Source organism: Leptonychotes weddellii, chromosome 16 (genome assembly GCF_054177405.1).
Source record: "Leptonychotes weddellii isolate Sample4059 chromosome 16, ASM5417740v2, whole genome shotgun sequence".
Classification (NCBI taxonomy): Eukaryota; Metazoa; Chordata; class Mammalia; order Carnivora; family Phocidae; genus Leptonychotes; species Leptonychotes weddellii.
This window is the reverse complement of record NC_138384.1, coordinates 50498891-50522891: the sequence shown is the minus strand read 5'-3', so window position 1 is coordinate 50522891 and position 24001 is coordinate 50498891. Positions and strand designations below refer to the sequence as shown.

The 24001-nt window shown below is 54.9% G+C and overlaps 2 protein-coding genes across 9 annotated transcripts; both read left to right on the top strand.

The window, feature by feature from the left end:
- Window positions 1-8441: 8441 nt before the first annotated feature.
- Window positions 8442-14723, top strand: ZBTB45 (zinc finger and BTB domain containing 45). 8 transcript variants are annotated; one of them, XM_031018700.2, is made up of 4 exons: window positions 8442-8678; window positions 10254-10347; window positions 10823-12106; window positions 13893-14723. In XM_031018700.2, the coding sequence occupies exons 3-4, from the start codon at window positions 10828-10830 to the stop codon at window positions 14147-14149; spliced, it is 1536 nt and encodes a 511-aa protein (XP_030874560.2). In that variant the 5' UTR covers window positions 8442-8678; window positions 10254-10347; window positions 10823-10827; the 3' UTR covers window positions 14150-14723. The 8 variants fall into 8 exon arrangements, with proteins under 8 accessions (XP_030874560.2, XP_006747848.2, XP_030874557.2 ...); XM_031018699.2 differs by lacking the exon at window positions 8442-8678 and adding an exon at window positions 8833-8902; XM_006747785.3 differs by lacking the exon at window positions 10254-10347 and having other exon boundaries at window positions 10828-12106.
- Window positions 14724-14892: 169 nt separating this feature from the next.
- Window positions 14893-23704, top strand: SLC27A5 (solute carrier family 27 member 5). The gene is made up of 10 exons (XM_006747775.3): window positions 14893-16588; window positions 17268-17477; window positions 17853-18011; window positions 19877-20001; window positions 20832-21026; window positions 21110-21200; window positions 21782-21980; window positions 22219-22316; window positions 22498-22628; window positions 22711-23704. The coding sequence occupies exons 1-10, from the start codon at window positions 15910-15912 to the stop codon at window positions 22885-22887; spliced, it is 2064 nt and encodes a 687-aa protein (XP_006747838.1). The 5' UTR covers window positions 14893-15909; the 3' UTR covers window positions 22888-23704.
- Window positions 23705-24001: the final 297 nt, after the last annotated feature.

The following is a 24001-nucleotide window of genomic DNA, read 5'->3' as shown; positions in this document are numbered from 1 at the left end:
TTTTTTTTTAAAGATTTTATTTATTTATTTGACAGAGAGAGACACAGCGAGAGAAGGAACACAAGCAGAGGGAGTGGGAGAGGGAGAAGCAGGCTTCCCGCGGAGCAGGGAGCCCGATGTGGGGCTCGATCCCAGGACCCTGGGATCATGACCTGAGCCGAAGGCAGATGCTTAACGACTGAGCCACCCAGGCGCCCCTAAAATAAATAAAATCTTTAAAAAAAGTATAGGTATTGAATTGAGAACAAGTGTTCAAACAAATCCTGGTACAGGAATTTATAGCAATACTATTCACAGTAGCCAAAGGTGGAAACAACCCAATGTCCATCAATTGATGACTAGATAAATAAATGTGGTATTTCCATACAATGGAGCCTTATTCGGCCATAAAAAGAAATGAACTGATACGTACTACAACATAGATGAACCTGAAAACATTACACCAATTGAAAGAAATCAGACACAAAAGACCATACATTATGATTCCATTTATATGAAATATCCAAAATATGCAAACTCATAGAGACAGAAAGTAGATTATTGGTTGTCAGGGACTGGGGGAAGAGGGAAATGAGGAGTTACTGCCAATGGGTACAAGTTTGTTTTTTGTTTTTTTTTTTTAAGATTTTATTTATTTATTTGACAGAGAGAGAGCACAAGCAGGTGGAGTGGCAGGAAGATGGAGAGGGAGGAGGAGAAGCAGGCTCCCCGCTAAGCAGATAGCCCGATGTGGGGCTCAATCCCAGGACCCTGGGATCATGACCCAAGCTGAAGACAGCCACTTAGCCAACTGAGCCACCCAGGCGCCCCAAGTTTTTATTTTGAATTGAGCAAAATGTCTTGGAACTTCTGGATCAACAGGGAGCAAGGAACCTGAGCAGTTCTGAAAGGGTTCCTGGCAGAGACAAATCAGCTGTCAGGGCCCATTTGTGGATAGCTGGTGACTTGGGGATGGGGACCAGGCATGCTAAGGAGTGAGGAAGCTTCAGAGGACAGGCAACTAGGAAACCATCCTTGGTTTGTTTTTTATTTTGGGTGTGGAGCCCAGCATGGGGCTCAAACTCACAACGCTGAGACCAAGACCTGAGCTGAGATTGAGAGTTGGATGCTTAACTGTCTGAGCCACCCAGGTGCCCCATCCTTGTTGTTGCTGTTGTTTTTAAAGATTTATTTATTTGTTTTAGGGGTGCCTGGGTGGCTCAGTTGGTTAAGCGACTGCCTTCGGCTCAGGTCATGATCCTGGAGTCCCAGGATCGAGTCCCACATCAGGCTCCCTGTCTGCTTCTCCCTCTGACCCTCCTCCCTCTCATGCTCTCTGTCTCTCATTCTCTCTCTCGCAAATAAACAAAATCTTAAAAAAAAATTTAAAAAAAAGATTTATTTATTTGTTTTAGAGAGAGAGAGCACACAAGCAGGAAGAGGGGCAGAGGAAGAGGGAGAGAATCTCAAGCAGACTCCCCACTGAGTACAGAGCTCAACATGGGGCTCCATCTCACAACCCTGAGACCATGACCTGAGCTGAAATCAAGAGTCGGACCTCAACCGACTGAGCCACCCAGGCTCCCCTCATCCTTTCTTTTATTTATTTATTTTTTAAAGGGAAGGTTTTTTTGTTTTTTAAGATTTTACTCATTTATTTGACAAAGGGAGACACAGCAAGAGAGGGAACATAAGCAGGGGGAGTGAGAGAGGGAGAAGCAGGCTCCCCATGGAGCAGGGAGCCCGATGTGGGCCTCAATCCCAGGACCCTGGGATCATGACCTGAGCGGAAGGCAGTCACTTAACGACTGAGCCACCCAGGCACCCCTTAAAAGCCATCCTTGCTTTTAAAAGATGCATCCTCATGTGTTTTTTTTTTTTAAGATTTTATTTATTTATTTGACAGAGAGAGACACAGCGAGAGAGGGAACACAAGCAGGGGGAGTGGGAGAGGGAGAAGCAGGCTTCCCGCAGAGCAGGGAGCCTGATGCGGGGCTCGATCCCAGGACCCTGGGATCATGACCTGAGCCGAAGGCAGACGCTTAACAACTGAGCCACCCAGGCATCCCAGATGCATCCTCCTGTTAAAAGAGGAGAGTTGAACAGTGCCTCAAACACGAAGAGGGCAGGGTGCAGAATAGACCATGTCATGAAGGAGGGCAAGGGTCCAGCAGGAGGACAGCTGGTAAAAGCAGGACTGGAGAGGCTTCTGCCTCAGTTGCCCACCATGGCAAGGAAATACTTTTTAGAGAAGCCATGGGCAAGGCACCTGGACAGAAAACAATGAACAAATCTAACTAAACAAATTTAACAACATCTGGGTGGCACAGAAGCCTAAGGCAAAGTGACCCAGACCTCATATTGTATGATTCCATTAATGTGAAATGTCCAGAACAGGCTACTCTGTAGTGACATTAGATTAGTGGTTGCCTGGGACAGGGATGAGAATAGGAACTCACAGTGAATGGGTGGAAGTATCTCATCGGGTACAATGGAAATGTTCTAAAACAGAAGAATGCTAAGGGTTACACACGTGGTAACTCCACTAAAAATGATTGGATTTTATGTACACTGGAAATGGGAGAATTATATGAAAGAGTTGGTGTCCAAAGGCAGGTAAGGCTATGTTGGGCCACCTCAGTGGTGAGGCAACCTTGGGATGGTCGATGTGTGAAGATGTCAAATCCTCTAGGCCCAGGGGGCTCCAAGGAGAAGTGATTGAGGAACGTTGATTAAAATAGAGGGGCATCTGGGTGGCTCAGTCGGTTAAGCATCTGACCCTTGACTCTTGATTTCGGCTCAGGTCATGATCTCAGGGTTGTGAGATTGAGCTCCGTGTCAGGCTCTGCACTCGGTGGGGAGCCTGCTTAAGATTCTCCCTCTCCCTCTGCCCACCCCCCATCCTCTCTCTCCCTAATAAAAAATTTAAAAAATAAAAATAAAATTAAAAAAATAAAAACCCCTGGGGCAGCTGGCTGGCTCAGGAGGAGCATAGGACTCTTGCTCTCAGGGTGCTGAGTTTGAGCCCCAGGATGGGTGTAGTGATTATTAAAAAAAAAAATTAAGTAAACTTTAACTTTAAAAAAAGCTATTACATGTAGGGGCGCCTGGGTGGCTCAGTTGGTTAAGTGTCTGCCTTCAGCTCAGGTCATGATCCCAGGGTCCTGGGATCGAGTCCCGCGTCGGGCTCCTGCTTGGCAGGAAGCCTGCCTCTCCTGCTTGTGTACCCTCTCTCGCTGTGTCTCTCTCTGTCAAATAAATAAAATCTTTTAGGGGTGCCTGGGTGGCTCAGTCGGTTAAGCGTCTGCCTTCGGCTCAGGTCATGGTCTCAGGGTCCTGGGATCGAGCCCCGCATCAGGCTCTCTGCTCTGTGGAGAGCCTGTTTCTCCCTCTCCCCCTGCTCTCTCTCTCTCTCTCTCTGTCAAATACATAAAATCTTAAAAAAAAAAAATCTTTTAAAAAATAAATAATAAAAAATGAAAAAATTATTACATGTGAAAAAAAAAACAAAACCAGAAACATTAATCTGGCTTCAGTAGATTGGTTAAACCAGGGTGGGGACGAAAGGCCTTGAAGGAACATTAGTACCCAGGTGTGCCACCTCCAGGGGCTTTCTCCTTTGCCTATAAGCCGGTTAAGTGTCTGACTTGATTTTGACTCAGGTCATGATCTCAGGGTCATGAGGCTGAGCCCCACGTTGGGCTCCACACTCAGTGGGGAGTCTGCTGGACGTTGTCTCCCTCTACTCCTACCCCAGCTTGTGCTCTCTCCCTCTCAAATAAATAAATAAATCTTTAAGAAAAAAAAAAACGGACAAAACAAGAACATTTGGTGATTTGGGGATGTGAGTGCTCCAGTGTGTGCTATATTATACTTCGTGTTTGTTGTTTTTTTTTCACTTTTCAAAATCAAATCAAGAGCCCAGTACAGGACCCGGTGCAGGGACCCAGGAGAAGTGACAATGGCAGCTGTGGTATTGTGATTATTATTTCAGTTTAGGTCTCCTACTTCCCCTGTGATTTCCTCAGGTCTCTGTCCACAGACTAGCAGGATGCTCTTGTCGTTTACATATGAAAGCAAATTAAACCTTTTCTCTCTGTGTTGCAAATATTCCTCACCCCATTTCCACCCCCACCCCGTCCTCAACAGTCCTTGATCCTTGTCTGGATGCTTCTGTTTTGGTAAGGTCCTGTAGGCACCTTGCTTTATCTGACCCACTGCTCCTATCACCTTCATACACTCTACCAGGGCCTGGGTCTGGGTCCCCTCCAGCCCTCTCCCAAGCTTCCAAAACCTTATGGGTATAGAAATGGGATCCTGGGGGCGCCTGGGTGGCTCAGTCGGTTAAGTGGCTGCCTTCGGCTCAGGTCATGATCCTGGAGTCCCGGGATCGAGTCCGGCATCGGGCTCCCTGCTCAGCAGGGAGTCTGCTTCTCTCTCTCCCTCTCCCTCTGTCTGCTGCTCTGCCTGCTTGTGCTCTCTCCCTCTCTGTTAAATAAATAAATAAAAATCTTAAAAAAAAAAAAAAAAGAAAGAAATGGGATCCCATTACTGCCCTTCCCCCACCCCAAAGGGCTCCTCATTTCCTCAGGCTTGTCAAGAGGGCTAAACCCTCTGCAGCTGGTACCTGCCTTGCCTGGGACCTCCTTCAGTCTCTACCCGATCTGCCTTGTACTAGGAAGCATTTTTCCAGAGACGTGCTTTGTGTCTAACCCCTGGGCCAAGGGGAAGCTCCTGCAAAACTGAGGTGTGTACTTGAATCTTGAAACCTGCTGGGCACCTGGGTGGCTCAGTTGGTTGAGCGACTGCCTTCGGCTCAGATCATGATCCTGGAGTCCCTCGATCGAGTCCTGCATCGGGCTCCCTGCTCAGCAGGGAGTCTGCTTCTCCCTCTGACCGACCCTCCCCCCTCTCATGTGCTCTCTCTCATTCTCTCTCTCTCAAATAAATAAATAAAATCTTTCAAAAAAAAAAAATGAATCTTGAAACCTGCATCCCACATCTGGCACTATCCAGCCCCAGTAGGGTAGGGCTAGGCTTGTAGACAGTGGGACCTGAGCAGTGCTTTACCTGTGGGCAGTGGCTGCCACAGAAGGAGACCCTGTGTGAGAAGCTGGCCAGTAATGGAGGGTGGAGGGAGGTTAGGAACCCTGACTGAGCCAGGAGCAGGGACTGAACCTTATGACTTCTGACCTAAGCTGTGTGTGTGGTTGTGAGGCATGGGTGGGTGGGTCAGGGATTCCTGCCTCTTGGCAGCTGAGGAGGCCCAGTCAAGGAGTAGCTTAATTTCTTCTCCTTTCATGTGTCTGTGACCATTGCAAGCTCACAGGTTCTTCCCTTGATGGTCCGTCAGCCAGTGCCATCTGCCCCTTCTCATCATCTACTGCCTCTAACACTCTAGGACGTGGCCTAGAATCCCCCATACTTGCAGGCCACGTTGACCCCTCCTTGGCTTATTAAACCTGTGTCCTTGGATACACTATGTATTCCTCGAAACGCCCCCACAACCACAGTGATAAGGTCTTTGGAAAGGAGAGGAAAGCAAAATACACGTCTCCTCCAGGCTTGTGTTACTGGAGGCTGCAGCTCCCACCTCCCTTGCTGCCTGAGACTGGTCAGAGTTTGTGTTTCTCCCTCCTGCCTCCTACTGGGCCAGGTCCTCCATCTCACCCTCATCCACTAAGACCTCCTCTGAAGCCACCCATGTCCTCTCCTTCCTACCCTGAATCTGTCCCCTTCTGGCTTTCCCTGCCGAGGTCTGAGTGGCCTCCTGTGTTTGCTGCCCCACAAGATCCACTGCCCTCCCCATGGTCCTTTAAACATGCAGATGGGATGTAGTCCTCCCCCTCTCCCCCCGCAACTCCGCAATCCCCATAGCAGCTCAGCCCACAATTGTCTCACTTTCCTCACCTTACGGAGGGCCACCGTCCCTCCTCAGAGCCCTCATACATGCCTTTCTACCTGCCTGATGTTGTTCCAGCCATGTGTCTGGATGATTCATTCCCTTTCTCCCCCCCCCCCACCCCCCGAGTCCCTCTGCTTGTACGATAGGGTAATGAGACCACCAACGCGGCTGATAAATGCTTGTAAGGCAGAAAGAAATGAAGCATTCAGCAAGGGAGAGGCAAGGGGAAGGTATTCATCAGATGGGAAAACAGTGGCATTTATCAGAAACTTACTGTGTGCAGGCCCTGAGTCTCTGGCAGCTATATTCATTTTCTATTGTTATTTAACAAATTACCACAAACTCAGCAGCTTAAAACAACACCCACCTATTAGCTTACTGTTCTGCAGGTCAGAAACCCAGGCAGCATCCTCTGTTCCAGGTCTCACAGAGGCTGCAATCAGGTTTTGGGCAGGGCTGGGCTCTTACGGGAAGCGCTAGGGGAAAACCAGCTTCCCGGCTCCTTCAGGTAGTCAGCAGATTCCAGTCCCATGCAGGTGTAGACTGAAGTCCTTATTTCCTTGCTGGGTGTCATGTGAGCCTCTTCTCAGATTCTAGACTCCCCCATGTATTTCTTGTCACATGGCCCCCTCCGGCTTCAAAGCCCCTGGAGTCCTTCTACTTCAAGTCTCTCGGCTTTTAAAGGCCCTATGATTACCTTGGGCCTACCCAAGCAATCAAGGATCATCTCATTTTAAGGTCAGCTGGTTAGTAACCTTAATTATATCTGCCACGGACTGTATATAAGTCCCTGTATATAAGTCCTGGCCTGGGATCTTGGAGTGGGCGCTTTTAGAATTCTGCCCCCCCTATAGGAGAGGACTTACAATGTCCCAGAATCCTGTGCAATCAGGCCCAGGACAGGGTGAAGCTGCTGTTAGCACCTCTCTTCCTGTTTAGGTAGTAGTAATAGCAGCAGGTGTCTGTCAAGGTGAGGGACACAGATGACCCCCACCTCTACAGGTCCTGAGACAGAAGACAGGGAGGTTTGAAGTCAGGGAGAGTCCCCAGAGGAGTAGTGGCAGCTGAGCTATGTAAGAGAATGCTACAAAAAGAGGGAACAGGGGCGCCTGGGTGGCTCAGTCGTTAAGCATCTGCCTTCGGCTCAGGTCATGGTCCCAGGGTTCTGGGATCGAGCCCCGCATCGGGCTCCCTGCTCAGCGGGGAGCCTGCTTCTCCCTCTCCCACTCCCCCTGCTTGTGTTCCCTCTCTCGCTGTGTCTCTCTCTGTCAAATAAATAAATAAAATCTTAAAAAAAAAAAACAAAAAACAAAACAAAAAGAGGGAACAGCACGTGCCAGCCTTGAGGCAGGCAGAACCAAGGCCCTGAGGAATGAGGAATGACAGGATTGCAGAGGGGCTACTGAGGTTGGATGGAGCAGACCCAGGGGGCTGGGCAGGCCATTCTGACAGGTCCAGATTCTGAAGAAGGACACTGAGGCCATTAGACTTGGGTTTAACTAGGTTCCTCAGGGCACGGGCCACAGGATAGGCTGCCAGTGGGGACAGTGGTTCCCCTCCTGACCTTCAACACATCCACAACACAGCTGCCCAAGGTGGAAGGCTGGTACTCTGATCTTGTCCTCGTACTGGAGGCTAAGCCAGCCCCCCTCCCCCCATGCTGGATTCCACACCTGCTGCACAAGGCATAGGGCCCACCCAGGTCTCAGGGAATCTTCTGACCTTTTTGTCCTCCTGCCTGCCTCTAGCCCCCATGAGCGAAGTGTAAAGCTAGGCCAGCCCACCACTCCAGCCTCTAGCCTGGTTCACAGGATCCTAGATACCAGCCCCATCTCAAGGTCCTTGAAAACCGAGGCTGTTTCCTCTGCCCGCACAGCTCTTCCCACATATTGTCTCCTAAACTGACTTCTGATCTTCACCGCCCTGGCAGACGCACTACCCGTCTCACCCCTGCCCTTCTTCTGTTCTGAGGTGTGTCCCAGAGCGCTGCGTGCAAAGGCACTCAGTTCAATATCCATTCATACTTTTGTTCACTACTCGCCCTGGGGCAGGCGGGCCTGGTGTGTGTGCGGGGAGGCAGGGGGCATAGAGACAGGCTGCCTCCACCTTCTACCTGGGACCCAGGCTCAGGGGCGGAAGGCGGGAGCCAGAGGCTGGGGTGGTGTCTGCTCCCTCATTCCGCTCGTAGCCACGGGCGGGAGTGGAGGTACGCTGCAGGGATGTCTCTGCTCTGCACGCAGGGCTGGAGTCCGGCGGACCAGGGACAAGCCCTACTGCTGGTTCCACTCATGCTGCGGGCAGAGGGCCGTCACCTGGGGTCGCAGCGCAGTCCGAGCCAGCCGAGACAGGGGGGTCGCAGCGCAGTCCGAGCCAGCCGAGACCTACCTGAGGCTTCGGACCGCCTTCCCAGCCTCCGTCGCCGTGCTCCAGCTGTAGTTGCAGCCCCGCGGCGAGCGCACGGGGGCGTGGCCCACAGATGGACCGCGCAGGCCCCGCCTCGTCCCTGTGCCTAGGGCAACGCCGGAAGCGTGCTCTGGCCCAGACGTTCCTCGCTGCCCCGCCGCCCGAGCCTCTGCGACTTGAGTTCCGACTCTGACTAGAGCAGGAAGTGCGGCCTGGCCGCGGCGGCGGATCGCCACAGAAACACCGGAAACGTGCTCTGACCTAGCGCTTCCCAACCCCACCGCGGCTGCAGACTTCGGTTCCGCCGGCGTCGTCCCCCGAAAGTGCGGCCTGGTCGGCGGTGAGCGGCAGAAGGCCACGTCCCGGCCGCGTGCCTGAGGAGGAGCCGGAGGTGGGGTCTGGCGGGCATCCCCCTGCTGCAGGGCCCACGGGCAGGCCGGGGCGTGCCAGGGGAGGGGCACCGGCGCTAGGCTTGGAGCGCACGCTGTGGACGTGAGGGGGCGCTGCAGGGTGGGGGCATGGCTCTGGCGATCGCGCGCAGGCGGGAAATACAGGCTGGCCGGGGTCTGGAGCGGGTGCAGCCCGAGCGTCTCAGAGAGGGCCTCAGGGTTCAGGGTAGGGCGCGAGCAATTGAGCAGAGTATGGGAGAGGGTGCTTGGAGCAAAGTGTGCGGCGAGGGCAAAGGCGTGGCGGCCAGACTGCGGCGCCATACCCGGGGGGGGGGGTGGGCCTTTGTTCTGAGGCGCCGAAAAGGCCCTGCGGCATCTGGACCGAGAGATAAGAGACCGGGAGCAGGGCGGGGGCGGGTCGGAAGACGCAGGCTTTAAAGGGTACGGTCGATGCGCAAGTTTCCGCCCCAATCGCCCAGGCACGGATTTGAAGTTCTCTAGTCGGTGGGTGAATAAAGACGGGGAACGGGCTGTGGCATAGGAAACAGCACGTGCAAAGACTTGGCTTGTTTGAAGAGTTGCCAAGAATTAATTCGTCGCCATGGAGGGCTCTGAGCCCAGGAGGGTCCCGAGCTGTCAGGTCTGAACAGGCTCCCTCTGGCTGTCGCGTGGGGAATAGATCGGGGGGCGGGGATCACAAGGAGATGGCTCCATCAGCCTCGGCCGGAGGTACCGGGGCAGTGGCGGAGTGCGAAGTGATCTCAGGGTGAGATGTGGAGCATGCAAGAAACGGAGGGGCTGGCCCCAAAAGAGGAAAGGTGATTTGGGCATGAGGAACCGGAGGGGGGTGAGTCTGAGACCCCCATTAGACCCGAAAGGTTAAGAGAGGCTGCACTCCGGGGCTGTGTGATCCAGCCTGAGCCAGGCTGGTGGAGAGTGGGTGAGTGTCAGGGTGCGTCCTGTGACCGACTGTTCTCCCCTAGACTGGAGGTGCGTGTGGGCTGGGTGCAGGATGAGCCAGGTATCCCATCTTTGTTTGAAAGACGGAAGACTGAGTCCTAGTGAGCATGGTGCCTGCTTGGCGGGTGAAGTAGCAGAGCTTCTCAGATTCCCGGAGTCCCCTGGGGGATGGTATCCCCTCCCCCTTCCAGTGTCTGAGGGTGGGCAAATTAAGTGGAATTAGGAGGTCAGAATTTTGACAAGAATCATGCTGATACGGAGGCAGCTGCTGCACCACCTTTGCCCTCCGAATCACACACGCTGCACGATCCACGCAAGCCCCCTCTCTATGCCACACCCACACCGCGTGCCCTACAAGCCATATCGAGATTCCAAGAACACCAGGCTGCAAGAGGTACCTCCCTACCTGTGGTGCTGGGGTTGGCAAGAGACCATGTATCTTTCTCTTATGGGGCACTTGCCAGGCTAGTGCCCAACTTATTCTCAACCCTTTGTGACTATGCACACCCTGAATCGCTTAGTCCAGGAGGCAGGCAGGGCGTGCCACCCCACCCCAAGAAGACCTCTGTATACACTAGTTAATCCAATTCCAAGCCAACAGACCTGGGTCTCCACAGGACCTTGGATGCTCCAGGCTTAGGGGATGTGGCAAAGGAAGATCAAAAAGAAGCTGCTTGGGGAGGATTCACAGCCAGCCAGGGAAGGGAGTGGGTAAGGTGTGGCAGCCAGTTCTGTATGGGGGCCCCTGCAGTCTTCTCCACAGAGCTGCCCCCTGGGAGGGGGACTTGGGGAAGGTTTATGGATTTGGAATTAGGGGAAGGGTTGGTGGGTGGGCTACTATAGGGGAAGCTGAGCTCTGGACTCTCCCCTGGGGAGTAAGCAAGACTGGGAGGGAGGCAGAGCTTTGGTATTCCCAGCCTTCTTCCAGGGGTGTGCCAGGGGCTCCGGAGGCAGAGCTGCAGAGGCCCTGGAGACGGGGTGGTGTTTGGTGAGTCCTGTGTCCCGTGTATGGGAACAGGACTGCCAGAGGCCTTTTCGAGAGGGCTGAGGTTCGCAAAGCCTGGGGCTGTGGTGCGCCCACGGGCCCTGTCCTGCAATAAGGGCTCAAGGGACAGGGATAGTGGGGCGGGGGAGGGGGTGGGTGCCCTGCTGACCCCCCTCTCCCCGCCCACACCCCCTCATCCAGTGCAGATGGCGGCGGCAGAGGCGGTGCACCACATACACCTGCAGAACTTCTCCCGCTCGCTGCTCGAGACCCTCAACGGGCAGCGGCTGGGCGGTCACTTCTGCGACGTGACGGTGAGGATCCGCGAGGCTTCGCTGCGTGCACACCGCTGTGTGTTGGCTGCCGGCTCGCCCTTCTTCCAGGACAAGCTGCTGCTCGGCCACTCGGAGATCCGCGTGCCGCCGGTGGTGCCCGCGCAGACGGTGCGCCAGCTCGTCGAGTTCCTCTACAGCGGCTCGCTTGTCGTGGCACAGGGCGAAGCCCTGCAGGTGCTCACGGCCGCGTCCGTGCTGCGCATCCAGACGGTCATAGACGAATGCACGCAGATCATTGCCCGCGCCCGCGCGCCGGTCCCGGGCGCGCCCGCACCCCTACCCACGCCCGTGCCCCCTCCTCTTGCACCCGCGCAGCTACGCCACCGCCTGCGCCACCTGCTTGCCGCGCGCCCTCCGGGCCACCCCGGTGCAGCGCATAGCCGCAAGCAGCGCCAGCCAGCGCGCCTGCAGCTGCCTGCGCCCACTGCGCCCACCAAGGCCGAGGGGTCGGACGTCGACCCCGCCCTACCGGCGCCCCCGGACGACGGCGGCGATGGCGACGAGGAGACCGATGATGAAACCGATGGCGAGGACGGCGAAGGCGGCGGCCCGGGAGAGGGCCAGGCGCCCCCTCCCTTCCCCGACTGCGCCGCCGGCTTCCTCACCGCCGCCCCTGACAGCGCGTGCGAGGAGCCGCCTGCACCCGCTGGCCTCGCTGACTACGGCGGCGCGGGGAGGGACTTCCTTAGGGGGGCGTCGGCTGCCGAGGACGTGTTCCCGGAGAGCTACGTGTCCGCTTGGCAAGATGAGGATGGCACCGCCGCGGAAGCCTGTCCCACCGAGACCCCGGCTCCGCCTGACTGCGTCCTGTCCGGATCCCGCGTCCCCGGCGTGAAGACCCCGGGGCCTCCAGTCTCGCTTTTCCCGTTTCATCTGGGCGCTCCTGGGCCACCTGCGCAACCTTCTCCCGCGCCCTCCGGCCCTGCTCCTGCACTCTCCTCCGCCTTCTACCCCGCGCTCCAGCCAGATGCGGCCCCCAGCGCGCCTCCAGGGGAGGCGCCGGCCCCGCCCGCCGCTCCCGCCGTGGCCCCCTCGGCCACCCCTGCCCGAGCCCCGGGTGCCACCGAGCCACCTGCCTATGAGTGCAGTCACTGCCGCAAGACGTTCAGCTCGCGGAAAAACTACACCAAGCACATGTTCATCCACTCGGGTGAGCCGGGATGGGTCTCTGAGCCAGCCCCTTGGTCATTGGAGATTCAAGCCTGAGGGGGGACTGGGCACTGGGCAAGTTGGGTGGAGGCACTCATGCGGTTCTGATGCTGTTTCATGACCCCAGGGGAGCCTGGAAATTGAGCCCCCAGTGCGACGTATAGGGGGGAGGGGAAGCCCCTCCACATGGAGAAGCAGGCACTCCTGCATCCCCTACCTCGATTTAGTGGTGCAGGGGGAATCCTACTGCTGCATTAGGGAGCAGGAACTTGCCCAGAGCTTTTGGGAAGCTGCCAGTGAAGCCTTTACTCACCGCGATGGAGCTTGGGATGATCAGGAGGAAAAGAGCCTTGGCAGGGATATATAGCCAGGTTGGGGAGCAGTGCTGCAGGGAGCCTCCTGGGTCTTCTGGCTGTCTGTGGGTCCGGTGGCTGGGTCTGGATGTGAGGGAGGGTGAGTTCGCTGGCCTAGGGAAAGCGTGCAGAGTAGGCAGAGAGGTGCCCTGATCAGCGCTGGAGGACGGAGGTGGGGCTGCATAGTGGGGACCCCGCAGCTGCAGAGGGAGGGAAGGGGAGCTCCTTGAAGACCATGGAGAGGTCCCCTAAGACCTCAGCTGGTCTGGGAGGTGCTCTGCAGTGGCTGAGGGAGAGACAGAGTGCTAGGCTGGACCAGTGGAGATTGTGGAGCTAGGGCCTGAGGTGGTGGCTGGCAGGTCCTGGGTGTGTTGCGGAGTGTGTGGGGTTCTCCCTAGGGGCTCAGGTGGAGGACAGGGGTATGGAATGTCAAAGACTGCTAGCAGGGCTGAACTGGATGTTGTTAGGAAAAGCACAGATTTGGCTGGAAATCCTGTGGGAGTGGAATGGGGAGTTCTGCAGGGCCAGGAATTTGGGATTTCACTGTGAATGGTGGGGAGGGCATCAGTGTTCTGAGGTGAGGAGTGACTGAGATGGGATTTACAGTGTAAAATCCCCACCTGGCTGTCTTGGAGATGAAAGGGAGAGGATACAGGCATAGGTAGAGAGCCTGTGGAGAGCTGCCAGGGGCCCAAGGTGGTACGAACCAAGATTTGCCAGCTTTGTGCCTCTGTAGCCAGGTGCCAGGCCTGGTTGGTCTGCGGGAACCCCTGCCCAGGCACTGCCCTGCTGTCCTCTGCCACTGAGATAGGTTTTTTATTAATACCTGATGACTTTAAGGGCCACACAGCCTGCACTGTCACCCCCAGGTACATTATAAGTGCCAGCAGACGAAGGTTCTGGGCAACAGGGGCTTCTAGTAGGAAGGGGCACGTGTGCCTGTGTCTCTCCCAGTGTAAGCCTAGCGGGCCTTGCCAGACTGTCCCCAGAATGGTGGCCAGCGATCAGAGAGTGCTCCAGGGGCATAGCAGGAGTGGAGGGAGGGCAAGTCCCTGGAGGTGGGGGGAGACCCCAGTGGTCAGTCCCGATGGGCAACGATGTCCCAGACCAGCAGGATTCCCTGTTGGGAGGGTACCTGTTAGAATTGGGGGCGCCTGACAGTGGTATCCCGGTAGGACGGTAAGGGTCTGGGAAAGGGGCGTCCCCGCTGAGTGGGGAGAAATACTGGGTCATGTCGCGGCGGGGGGGGGGGGGGACGCGGTGTCCCTGCTGGGCAGGAAGGTCCGGGAGGGAAGGGAGTGTCCCTAATGGACAGGGGGATTCCGGGTTGATGGGCAGCCCGGGAGGAGAGGGGAGTCCCTGCCAGACAAAGATTCCCGGGGCGGGGCCCCTTCCCAGCTGACATACGTGCGCGGCACGCCCTGTCGCCCACAGGGGAGAAGCCCCACCAATGCGCCGTGTGCTGGCGATCTTTCTCACTGCGCGACTACCTGCTGAAGCATATGGTCACACACACAGGCGTGCGCGCCTTCCAGTGCGCTGTCTGCGCCAAGCGCTTCACGCAGAAGAGCTCACTCAACGTGCACATGCGCACGCACCGGCCCGAGCGCGCGCCCTGCCCCGCCTGCGGCAAGGTCTTCTCACACCGCGCGCTGCTCGAGCGCCACCTGGCCGCGCACCCTGCGCCCTGATCCAGTTCTGGGCCTGGCTACGCCCACCGCAGGATTGACCACGATCCCGCGCAGTAGGCCACCCTCTGCCGGGTTAGGGACGTCCCGTGGAACTAGGCCACAACCACCGCGGGACCGGTAACATCCCTGCCTAGACGCCCGGACCACATTCCCACCACCAAACCACACTTTCCCCAGAGCGCAGGCCTTCCCTCTGCTTCCACCCTTTCCCCCAGACCTGACCAGGGGTCCGGCCTGCCTTACTCCTCTCCTCCCTCGTACTTAGACCCTCCTGACGGTGGCAGGCTGGGGCTGGGTTTGGTCAGGGACCCGACCACCCCTGAGAACTGGATCATCTCCAGTCTAAACTCAGAGACCCTTGGGCCAGGCCCAAGATTTGTGGCTTGAGTGGGGTGGGTTCTGGAGCTGCTCCTCTGCCCCAGTGTCGAGCTGGGCATGATCCCTGGCTCCCCACCGTACCCCTTCCTCAGTCTGGCGTCTAGGGGGCTCAGGTGGACCCATCATGGACTGGGACAGGGCCTTGGGACTCCCACTCTCTAATAAAATACTGGGGCCATGGGTTCCAAACTCGGAAGCTGTGAGCTCCCAGACCCGTGCATTTCTCATCATCACAGACTGGTTGTGGGCCTCGGGGCTCAGTGCCCCCGTCCCTGGGCAGCTAACCCTAACCTCCCAGGCTCCCTGGGCAGAGACAGGATGATCCACTTGGCCGCTCATGCCTCTGTTCTCCAGGAGGAAGTGGGATGCACATATGACTGGCACTTGACTCTTCTAGAGCCCTTCGTCCTATGGGGAGAGGTACAGGCCAGCCCTGAGGTGCATCTAGAAGAAAGAAGCCATATGTGGGAAAGATGCAGACTTCGAGGCCCTTCCCGCTGGAATCTCAAGGCCCTTTGGACTCTAGGCTTCCCCTCCCCCAACCTGATGGGCATGATGGTTGAGCACCTTACTTTGGGGTGGTGGGGAAGGTGTCCAGGGAGTCTTTGAGGCCAGGCTGCCATGTGGGGATCTGAGCTCCAGGATGCCTACCCTGGCGGGTAAGTTCTGAAGTGTAAGGCGGGGGGTGGGGCAAAAGGGGAGAAGCAGCCAGGACCCCTGGGCTGCTAACCAGGGGGCTGAAGGTACTGATCCCTCGTAGCAAACCAGTGTCACGAGACTCCGCATCAGTTCGGCTGCCAGCCCAGAAAGCAGCCACTCTTCTGCTTCCAGAGCATTGGCGGCACCTGACCCTGGGCATCCTGTCTTAAGGATTTGGAGCAGGAGGAGAGGGGTTTGAACTGAAGACCTGCGGGCTCCCAGGTCAATGGCACCGCCTCTCTGAGCTCCCCCTCTGTGACTGCCTCCCAGAGGTGAAGGGCTAAGGCTTTCCGGTCCAACCATTGCCCACGTTCTGGGCGGGGGGAGTTTAGCCTCCTGAACCCCATGGATGCCAGGGGGTGGGGCAGACTCAGCCCAGCATATGGGAGGGGGTGGGGATATCAGAACTGGGTTTGAATTTAGGCACTGATTTTGTTCCTTCAACTATTTGCGGAGTGCCAGGCACATACCTGGCTAGAGGTAGGCACAGCGAAACAAGTCGGGTTAAAAAGGGCTGGGGGGTGGAGTCCTGAGGCCAGAAGCCTTGCTGTCAACACCTCCAGGGCCACTGTCAGGGGGTGGGGGTGGGGGCGGGACTAAGGGGTCAGAGATCTGGGCCAGGCAGCCCCTGGCAGAAGTTACTAGCAGTCTGTGGACACTTCTCTGAGGAGGGAGCGGGCGCCATGGGCATCTGGCTGCGACTAGCCTTGTTACTGTTGGTGCTGTGGGCTCTGGGGCAGCCCCCGTGGCCTGCGGCTGTGGCCCTGGCACTGCGCTGGCTCCTGGGAGACTCCATCTTCTGCGTGCTGCTCGGCCTGGCCCTGCTGGCGCAGCCCTGGCTCTGGCCCTGGATGCCCCACTGGCTGAGTCTGGCAGCCGCGGCGCTCACACTGGCTCTGCTGCCCGCACGGCCGCCCCCAGGGCTGCGCTGGCTGCCTGCAGATATGGCCTATATTGCCAGGATCCTCCGCCTGGGCCTGGTTGTCAGAGTGCGCATGAGACGCCACCCGCCCGACACCTTTGTGGATACCTTCGAGCGACGAGCACGAGCACAGCCGGGTCGCACGCCCTTGGTGTGGAAGGGGCCAGGGAGCCGCTCAGTCACCTTCAGGGAGCTGGACGACAGGGCATGCCAGGCAGTGTGGGCCCTGAAGGCCGAGCTGGGCGGCCTCACAGGCTTGCTTGGCGGGGAGTCGGCTGCCCTCCTGGTGCTGGACGCCCAGACCATTCCGGCCTTGGGTTTGTGGCTGGGATTGGCCAAGCTGGGCTGCCCCGTGGCCTGGATCAATCCGCATGGCCGGGGAGCACCCCTGGTGCACTCAGTGCTGAGCTCTGGGGCTCGGCTGCTGGTGGTGGACCCAGGTGAGGAACCCAGAGGCTAGAAGAGGACAGAGGGTCCTGGTGGGGGGCTAGGCAAGGAGATCCTTGCTTCCTACCTACCCTCACAGGCAATTACAGTCAAAGCTTAATTGCTGGAAAGTAATTATGAGGGCACCAGAGGTTTTTTTTCATGTTTGTTTCAATCCTTTTTTTTTTTTTTAAGATTTATTTACTTTAGGGACACCTGGGTGGCTCAGTGGGTTAAGCCTCTGCCTTCAGCTCGGGTCATGATCCCAGGGTCCTGGGACTGAGTCCCACGTCAGGCTCTCTGCTCAGTGGGGAACCTGCTTCTCTCGCTGCTTGTGCTCTCTCTCTGTCAAATAAATAAAATCTTTAAAAAAAAGATTTATTTATTTATTTATGTTAGAGAGTGAGCAGGGGTAGGGGCCGAGGAAGAGGGAGAGAGAACCCTTGAGCAGACTCCCCGCTGAGCGCAGAGCCCCATGCAGTGCTCTCAGGGTTCGATCCCAGGACCCCGAGACCATGACCTGAGCTGAAACCAAGAGTTGGCTCAGCCTGACTGAGCCACCCAGGCGCCCCTGTTTTAATCCTTTTTGCCAACAAATACTAATTATGGGGCTCTATCTTTGGGTCTCGGGTCTCCCCTCCTGACCTCAAATGTGGGCCTCTCCCCAATTTCTCTTCTGACCTGTCCCTGCAGACCTCCGGGAGAACCTGGAAGAGGTACTTCCCAAGCTACAGGCAGAGAACATCCGATGCTTCTACCTCAGCCATTCTTCCCCAACACCAGGAGTGGGGGCTCTGGGGCCTGCTCTTGATGTTGCACCCACCGACCCTGTGCCCACTGACCTACGTGCTGGGATCACACCACAGAGTCCTGCCCTGTTTATCTACACCTCAGGGACCACTGGTGAGGGTGCCCAGCAACCCTAGCCCTGACCTCTGAACCCTAATGCTGCCCTAACCCCAAGCTTGACATGTGCCTCAAACTTGACCTCTGAAACCCATCCTACCCTTTGATTGTGACACTTGGCCTGAACTCTGACCCCCAATGTGTTTTGACTGGTCAGTGCCAGAATCTTGCCTCTGCCCAGTAAACAGCCACTGAAACCCTACCTGAGCTTTGGAATTTACCCTCTGAACCCCAAATCCAATTTTTCTTCCCTGAGCCCACCCACTAATCCCCATACTTGCACACCTCCTAAGAGCCTCAAGCCCCTGACCACGGAGACCCACTCCTATGTGCTGTCCTTTCACCACCCACCCTTCCCACTCCATTCCCCAGGGCTCCCAAAGCCGGCCATTGTCACGCATGAGCGACTGCTGCAGATGTGCAAGATGCTGTCCCTGGGTGGGGTCACAGCTGATGACGTGGTCTACACAGTCTTGCCTCTGTACCATGTGATGGGGTTTATCCTTGGGGTCCTCAGCTGCCTGGAGCTCGGTAAGCCCTTTTCTGAAGACCCCTCCAATCTACGGGACCTCCAGACTCAAAGTCAGGGTGGAGCTTTCAGGGTAACAAGGCCCCACAGGTTACCCAGCACCGAAGTTCTTACCTTTGACAAAGGACACACAGCAGCAGGCCCCAAGGCTACTTGGGCAGAGACTTGGTCACTTAGTCCCTAATGGCTTTGCTGTTGTCAGAAAGTGACAAGCTGATATGAGTGCTGGGATGGTCAGTGAGGGTTAGGTGTTCACCAAGCATTCCATTGGGCTATCTTCCTGGACACCTGACTAGCAATTCAGACTGGGAACTCTCCAGTATTTTCTTTTTGAGTTTTTATAAAAACAAACTTTGAAACACATACAAATTTCTAAATATTTCTACATGAATTCTCATGTACCCACCATCCAGCTTCAGCCACCATCAGCATTTTGCTTTCAAACATACACAGTAAAGCAAAAGTAGAAAAAATAGTTTGATGATGTCTCACATATCCTCACCCACCCTGGACAATTGTTAACATGTTGCCAATCTTTCTTCATATGTATTCCCCTCTTTATTTCTCAATTATTTTAGAACAAATCCTAGACACTGTATCTTTTTGTTTGTAAGTACTCAGTATGTATCTCTAACATACAAGGACTTAAGAACTGTCACCATAGTGATAATCACATCTGACAAAATTAACAGTAACTCTAATATCATCTGTTGCACAGGTCATGTTTGAATTCCCCCAATGACATGTCTAATTGTTTTTTTCTGTTTTGCTTTTTACAGTTAAAGTCCCCTCACTGTACTTGCTTGTTTGTTCTCTGCTCCTCTTTCCCCTGCATTTCTTGTTAGACTGGAAATTTCCTCTAGAGACGTTAGATTCCGTTCAATTATTGGTGGCAAGAACCTTGGTGGGATGCATTATACTTCCTAACACATCACATGGAAGGCAGCTCATAACTGTTACCCTACCTTAGAGAGGCTAAGATGAATTGGGGAGCTGTATGTATGTGTGTATGTATGTATAGTTGACACGTTACAGTAGTTTCAGGTGTACAATGTAGCAATCAGACAAATCTACACATTGGGGGGCTTTAATTGGAAAACTCCCTGTCAACCTTCCCCCTGGTTTTACCAGCTCTTGAAGACCTTTCCTGAATCAGGCATTTCATCAGGGGTTGCAAACAAAGTTGTCACTTTCAAGGCCAGCATCCATTTTCACACAGAAGGCATTGTTTTTTACCTCCTTGCCAAAAATACAGCCTCAAAGAAGACACACACTTGCTACCTCACCAGGCACACGAGCAATTGTCCCTTTGGGTGCAGGGATGATAATATTTAGCTTGCAGGGTTTTTTGAGGATTAGGGTTGAGGTAGGGAGAGTGCTTTCCACAAAGCCAGCTGCAGAGGAGGTGATCAGCTAAAAAAGGGTCACTTTCCTGGAGTGATAAGTAGTGGCCTGTAAAATTTATTAATCCACGTGTCCATCCTTCAAGACATCCTTCCACCAACTCACGCATCCATCTACTAACCTACCTCCTCACCCACCCACCCATCCATCTATGCCACCACCAATCCATCTGCCCAGCTAGACATTCATAAAACATTTATCATAATCAAGAGTGATTAATATTCATAGCCCTTATTTAGCAGTGCTCACTTTGTACCAAGCATTGAGCTTGGTACACATTCTGGAGATAGAATGCAAACCCATGTGCACCTATGCTCTTCTTATGTGGGTGGTCCTAGCTGGGTCAGGGACACACAGATGAGCTCCAAATCCTGTGCTTCAAAGGGCCACAGCTAGGTGATCAAAGCAGCTTATCACAGTGGCATGGAAGCATGACCTGAAACCCTTTCCTCTCCCCACTCAGGAGCAACCTGTGTCCTGGCCCCCAAGTTCTCTGCTTCCCGCTTCTGGGATGACTGTCGGCTGCATGGTGTGACTGTGATCCTGTATGTGGGTGAGGTCCTGCGGTACCTGTGTAACACTCCACAGGTGAGGGGCTAAGATTAGGGCTCCATGGTGAACACCTCAGGTATGATCCTAGATGTCATCTCAGGTAAAGGTTTCAGAGAGATTCAGGTACAGGACTCAAGCAAGGTCCCTTAGGTAAAACACCCCAGGCAACAGCCACAGTTAACGCATCCCACACAAGGTTTCCAATCATGGCTTCTATGATGATCAGCAGTGCTACCTTGGGCAGGTGACTTCACCTCTCTCAGCCTCAATGTCCTCATTTGGAAAATGAGGATAATAACTCAAAGGAGGTATTTGTGAGAATAAAACATATATAAAGTGCCTAGAACAAAGGGTGATTCGGGGTAAACTCACTAGATGTGAACTTATCAGCAATGAGGTATGGATCCCAGATAAAATGCTTCAGGTAACTACCTCCAGGTAAGGCCCCAAGGTGTCTCCCCAAGGTGAAACTTCAAGTCACTCCCCAGTTTACCTCCAGGTAAAGGCCCCTAAGTAACCCCTCCAGGTAACCTCCCCCCAGGTAAAAGTTCCAGGTACTACCCCTATATAAGATCCTAGATATTTCCTCTAGGTAAGCCCTGGATAAGGCCTCCAGTCACCCCTAGGTATCCCTTCAGGTAAGGCTTTTAGGTAACTTACCCCCAGGTAACCTCTGCAGGTAACCCTCCAAGTACAGACTCCAGGTAACTACTCTCAAGTAAGAACCCTTGGTAGACTTCCTAGGTATAGATGCCCCCCCACAATCACCTCCCAGGTAATTCCTCAGGTAAAGACCAAGAGATAGCCTTCCTAGGTAAGGGTTCTAGGGCACACTCCTCTTCACCCTTCTTGGGATGTCCCTGCAGCGACCAGAGGACCAGACACATACAGTCCGCTTAGCAATGGGCAATGGACTCCGGGCAGATGTGTGGAAGTCCTTCCAGCAGCGCTTTGGCCCCATTCGGATCTTGGAAAGCTATGGCTCTACAGAAGGCAACATTGGCTTCGTCAACTATCCAGGGCGCTGTGGGGCCCTGGGCAAGATAAGCTGCTTGCTTCGAGTGAGTGGGTTGGGTGGGACGGTGGCCCTGATTGAGGCTGAGCCCACAGGACCTCTACTGACACTTCCCCACCCTCCACTCAGATGCTGTCCCCCTTTGAGCTTGTACAGTTCGACACGGAGGCCGAAGAGCCTGTCAGGGACAATCAGGGATTGTGTGTCCCTGTGGGGCCAGGTACAAGGGTTGGGAAACCTTCCCTGGGTGTGGGAAGGGCGGGGGCCATCTGGTCCTTGGCTGGAACAAGCTGCCCAAAGCCTTGAGGTCAGTGCCCAGTGGTGGTGTCTGCTGCCCTCACCTCGTCTGACCACTGCCTGGGACCCTCTGCCTCTCAGCTTCTCAGCTCTGCCTGGCTCCTCTGCCTCAATCTCTTGCTTTACTGGGTCTCTGGGTGTCCATTTGTGGAAGCCATGTCCTCCCAGGCATCAGTCTCTTGTCCAGTACCTTCTCCTAGGGTCTTCTCTCCTGGGGCCATGCGCGGTCTTGGCCATATCTCTTTCTTCCCACCACCATTTGTCTCTGTCCCGTGTCCTTCCCTTGTTATCCTCTTTCTATTTCTAGTGGGCCCCCCAATGTCTCCTGTCTCCCAGTCTCTGTCTCCCCTCCCCCATCTTTATCTCTAGGACTCTCTCTGTCTCTTCTTTGGCAGGGTCTCGGTGATGAAGAGTTCACCATGGTTGGTAACCCCCGGCCGGGGGCTGGTGGGTTGTGCCGTTCTTGGCCATGGTTAATGCCCTAATTCCAACTCCTACCCCCAGGGGAAGCGGGGCTTCTGTTGACCCAGGTCTTGAGCCACCAACCTTTCGTGGGCTACCGCGGGGCGCGAGAGCTGTCGGAACGAAAGTTGGTGCGGAATGTGCGGCGCAGGGGTGACGTTTACTTCAACACCGGCGACGTGCTGACCATGGACGAAGAAGGCTTCCTTTACTTTCGCGACCGCCTCGGGGACACCTTCCGGTCGGGTCCCGGACGGGACTGGGAGAACGGGTGGCAGGGGCTTCCTGGTCCTTTGAGGGAGCCAGGCTGAGGAGGCGGGACTTCCGGACCCAGAGGGGCGTGGCTTCTCGGTCCTGAAGGGGCCGGAGTTGGGCAGAACCACCTATCAGATCTTGCAGGAGGAGGGGCTTGGTGGGCAAGAGGCGGGGCCTCCGCTTTGCCACGGTTGCGTTCACTGGCATTGGATTCAACCCCACAGATGGAAAGGTGAGAACGTGTCCACGCGGGAGGTGGAGAGCGTTTTGTCACTCGTGGACTTCCTGCAGGAGGTGAACGTCTACGGTGTGTCTGTACCAGGTGTGGAGGATCTGCCTCATTTTAAACCTCCAACAGCTTTGTGGGCAGAGGGGTGTTTTCCAGATTTTACAGGTGGGAGAGCTGTTGGGGTACAGCCAGTGAGCAGAGATGGGCCAAGTGAGAGGGTCAGCCATGGGCACTGTGAGTTGGGTGATCTGAGAATGACTGGCGTGTTCCCCAGGTTGTGAGGGCAAGGTGGGCATGGCTGCCGTGCAGCTGGTCCCCGGCCAGACCTTCGATGGTCAGAGGATGTACCAGCATGTCCGCACTTGGCTCCCTGCCTATGCTGCACCCCATTTCATCCGTATCCAGGTGAGCTCAGGGTGGCAGAAGTAGGTGGATGGGAGGTCTTGGCCAGGGCCTCACAGTCGGGTTATGCTTACTGCCCCTGCAGGACACCCTGGCAATCACAAGCACATTCAAACTGGTGAAGTCACGTTTGGCGCGTGAGGGCTTCAATGTAGGCATCATTGCTGATCCCTTGTTCGTGTTGGACAACCAGGCCAAGGCCTTCCGGCCCCTCACGGTGGACGTGTACCAGGCTGTGTGCAATGGAACCTGGAGACTCTGACTATTTGGCCAGTCCACAGGACATCTGAAGTGGTAGTGCCCAATGCTGACTACCACTACCATTTGCAGGTCACCTCCCCCCACCCCAAACCTGCTGAGGATCATCATGAATCCTAGCCCGGCTATAAGCCCTGTTGCAGAGAGTGAGATGATGCTAGGCCCAGTAACGGAGTGAGAATAAACTTGGATGTATACACAGATGTCTATATGTGTAGGGGCCAAGGGCAGGTAGCCCCAAGATGGGCCCCTTTGGCATAAAGATTATTTTGTGTTAAAAGCAATAAAAACCCAGCAGAGGGCGCCTGGGTGGCTCAGTTGGTTAAGCGACTGCCTTCCGCTCAGGTCATGATCCTGGAGTCCCGGGATCGAGTCCCGCATCGGGCTCCCTGCTCAGCAGGGTGTCTGCTTCTCCCTCTGACCCTCCCCCCTCTCATGCTCTATCTCATTCTCTCTCTCAAATAAATAAATAAAATCTTTAAAAAAAAAAACAAAAAACCCCAGCAGTTCAGAAGCTCTTTATCTACCCCACAGATAACTATATAATGACAGGGAGGAATTTAGCAAGACCTCTTTTATCAAATTCCTGTGTCCTCTTGTTTCTTAATGGCCCAAAGACCGTTTGTTTACCAAATATTTACTCTTTCATTTTCCTTTAAATTACATTATTTCCTATTGAATTCCTGGACTTTTCTCAGTATTTTCCCTATACTTTTCTCAGTTCAGTATGACATGTACACCTCATTTTGCCTGTTTTTGGAATTTTATGGGTGTACATATTCCCCATATGTACCAAATTAAATTTTATTTTCTCCTGTTAACATGTCTCATGTCAATTTGATTCTTAGTCAAGCCAGAAGGACCTTGAAGGGCAGAAGAAATTCTTCCTCCCCAACAGTGGATGGAGAACAAGCAAGGAACTCAGGGCCTAGTGCCTCCAGAGACCTTACTTCAGGGTCCCCCATCTCCCTACCAGCCTCAGGGAATGGCTCTGTCTAGGCAAGGCCACCAGTGCGGGAGGAGCCAGCGGCCTCAAAGTCATTCCAGGATTGAGAGATGAGGTTCATTTTATCTATAGGTCTTTTTGTGGCCCCTGATGGGCTGACCCCAGGCCAGCA

Coding starts and splice junctions, on each gene's coding strand:
- ZBTB45 (XM_081807792.1), top strand. CDS start 8,806: ATGGCTCTGGCGATCGCGCGCAGGCGGGAAATACAGGCTGGCCGGGGT. Junction 8,903..10,822: donor AGAGGGCCTCAGGGTTCAGG/GTAGGGCGCGAG, acceptor CCCCTCATCCAG/TGCAGATGGCGGCGGCAGAG. Junction 12,107..13,892: donor GCACATGTTCATCCACTCGG/GTGAGCCGGGAT, acceptor TGTCGCCCACAG/GGGAGAAGCCCCACCAATGC.
- SLC27A5 (XM_006747775.3), top strand. CDS start 15,910: ATGGGCATCTGGCTGCGACTAGCCTTGTTACTGTTGGTGCTGTGGGCT. Junction 16,589..17,267: donor GCTGCTGGTGGTGGACCCAG/GTGAGGAACCCA, acceptor CTGTCCCTGCAG/ACCTCCGGGAGAACCTGGAA. Junction 22,629..22,710: donor CCCATTTCATCCGTATCCAG/GTGAGCTCAGGG, acceptor CTGCCCCTGCAG/GACACCCTGGCAATCACAAG.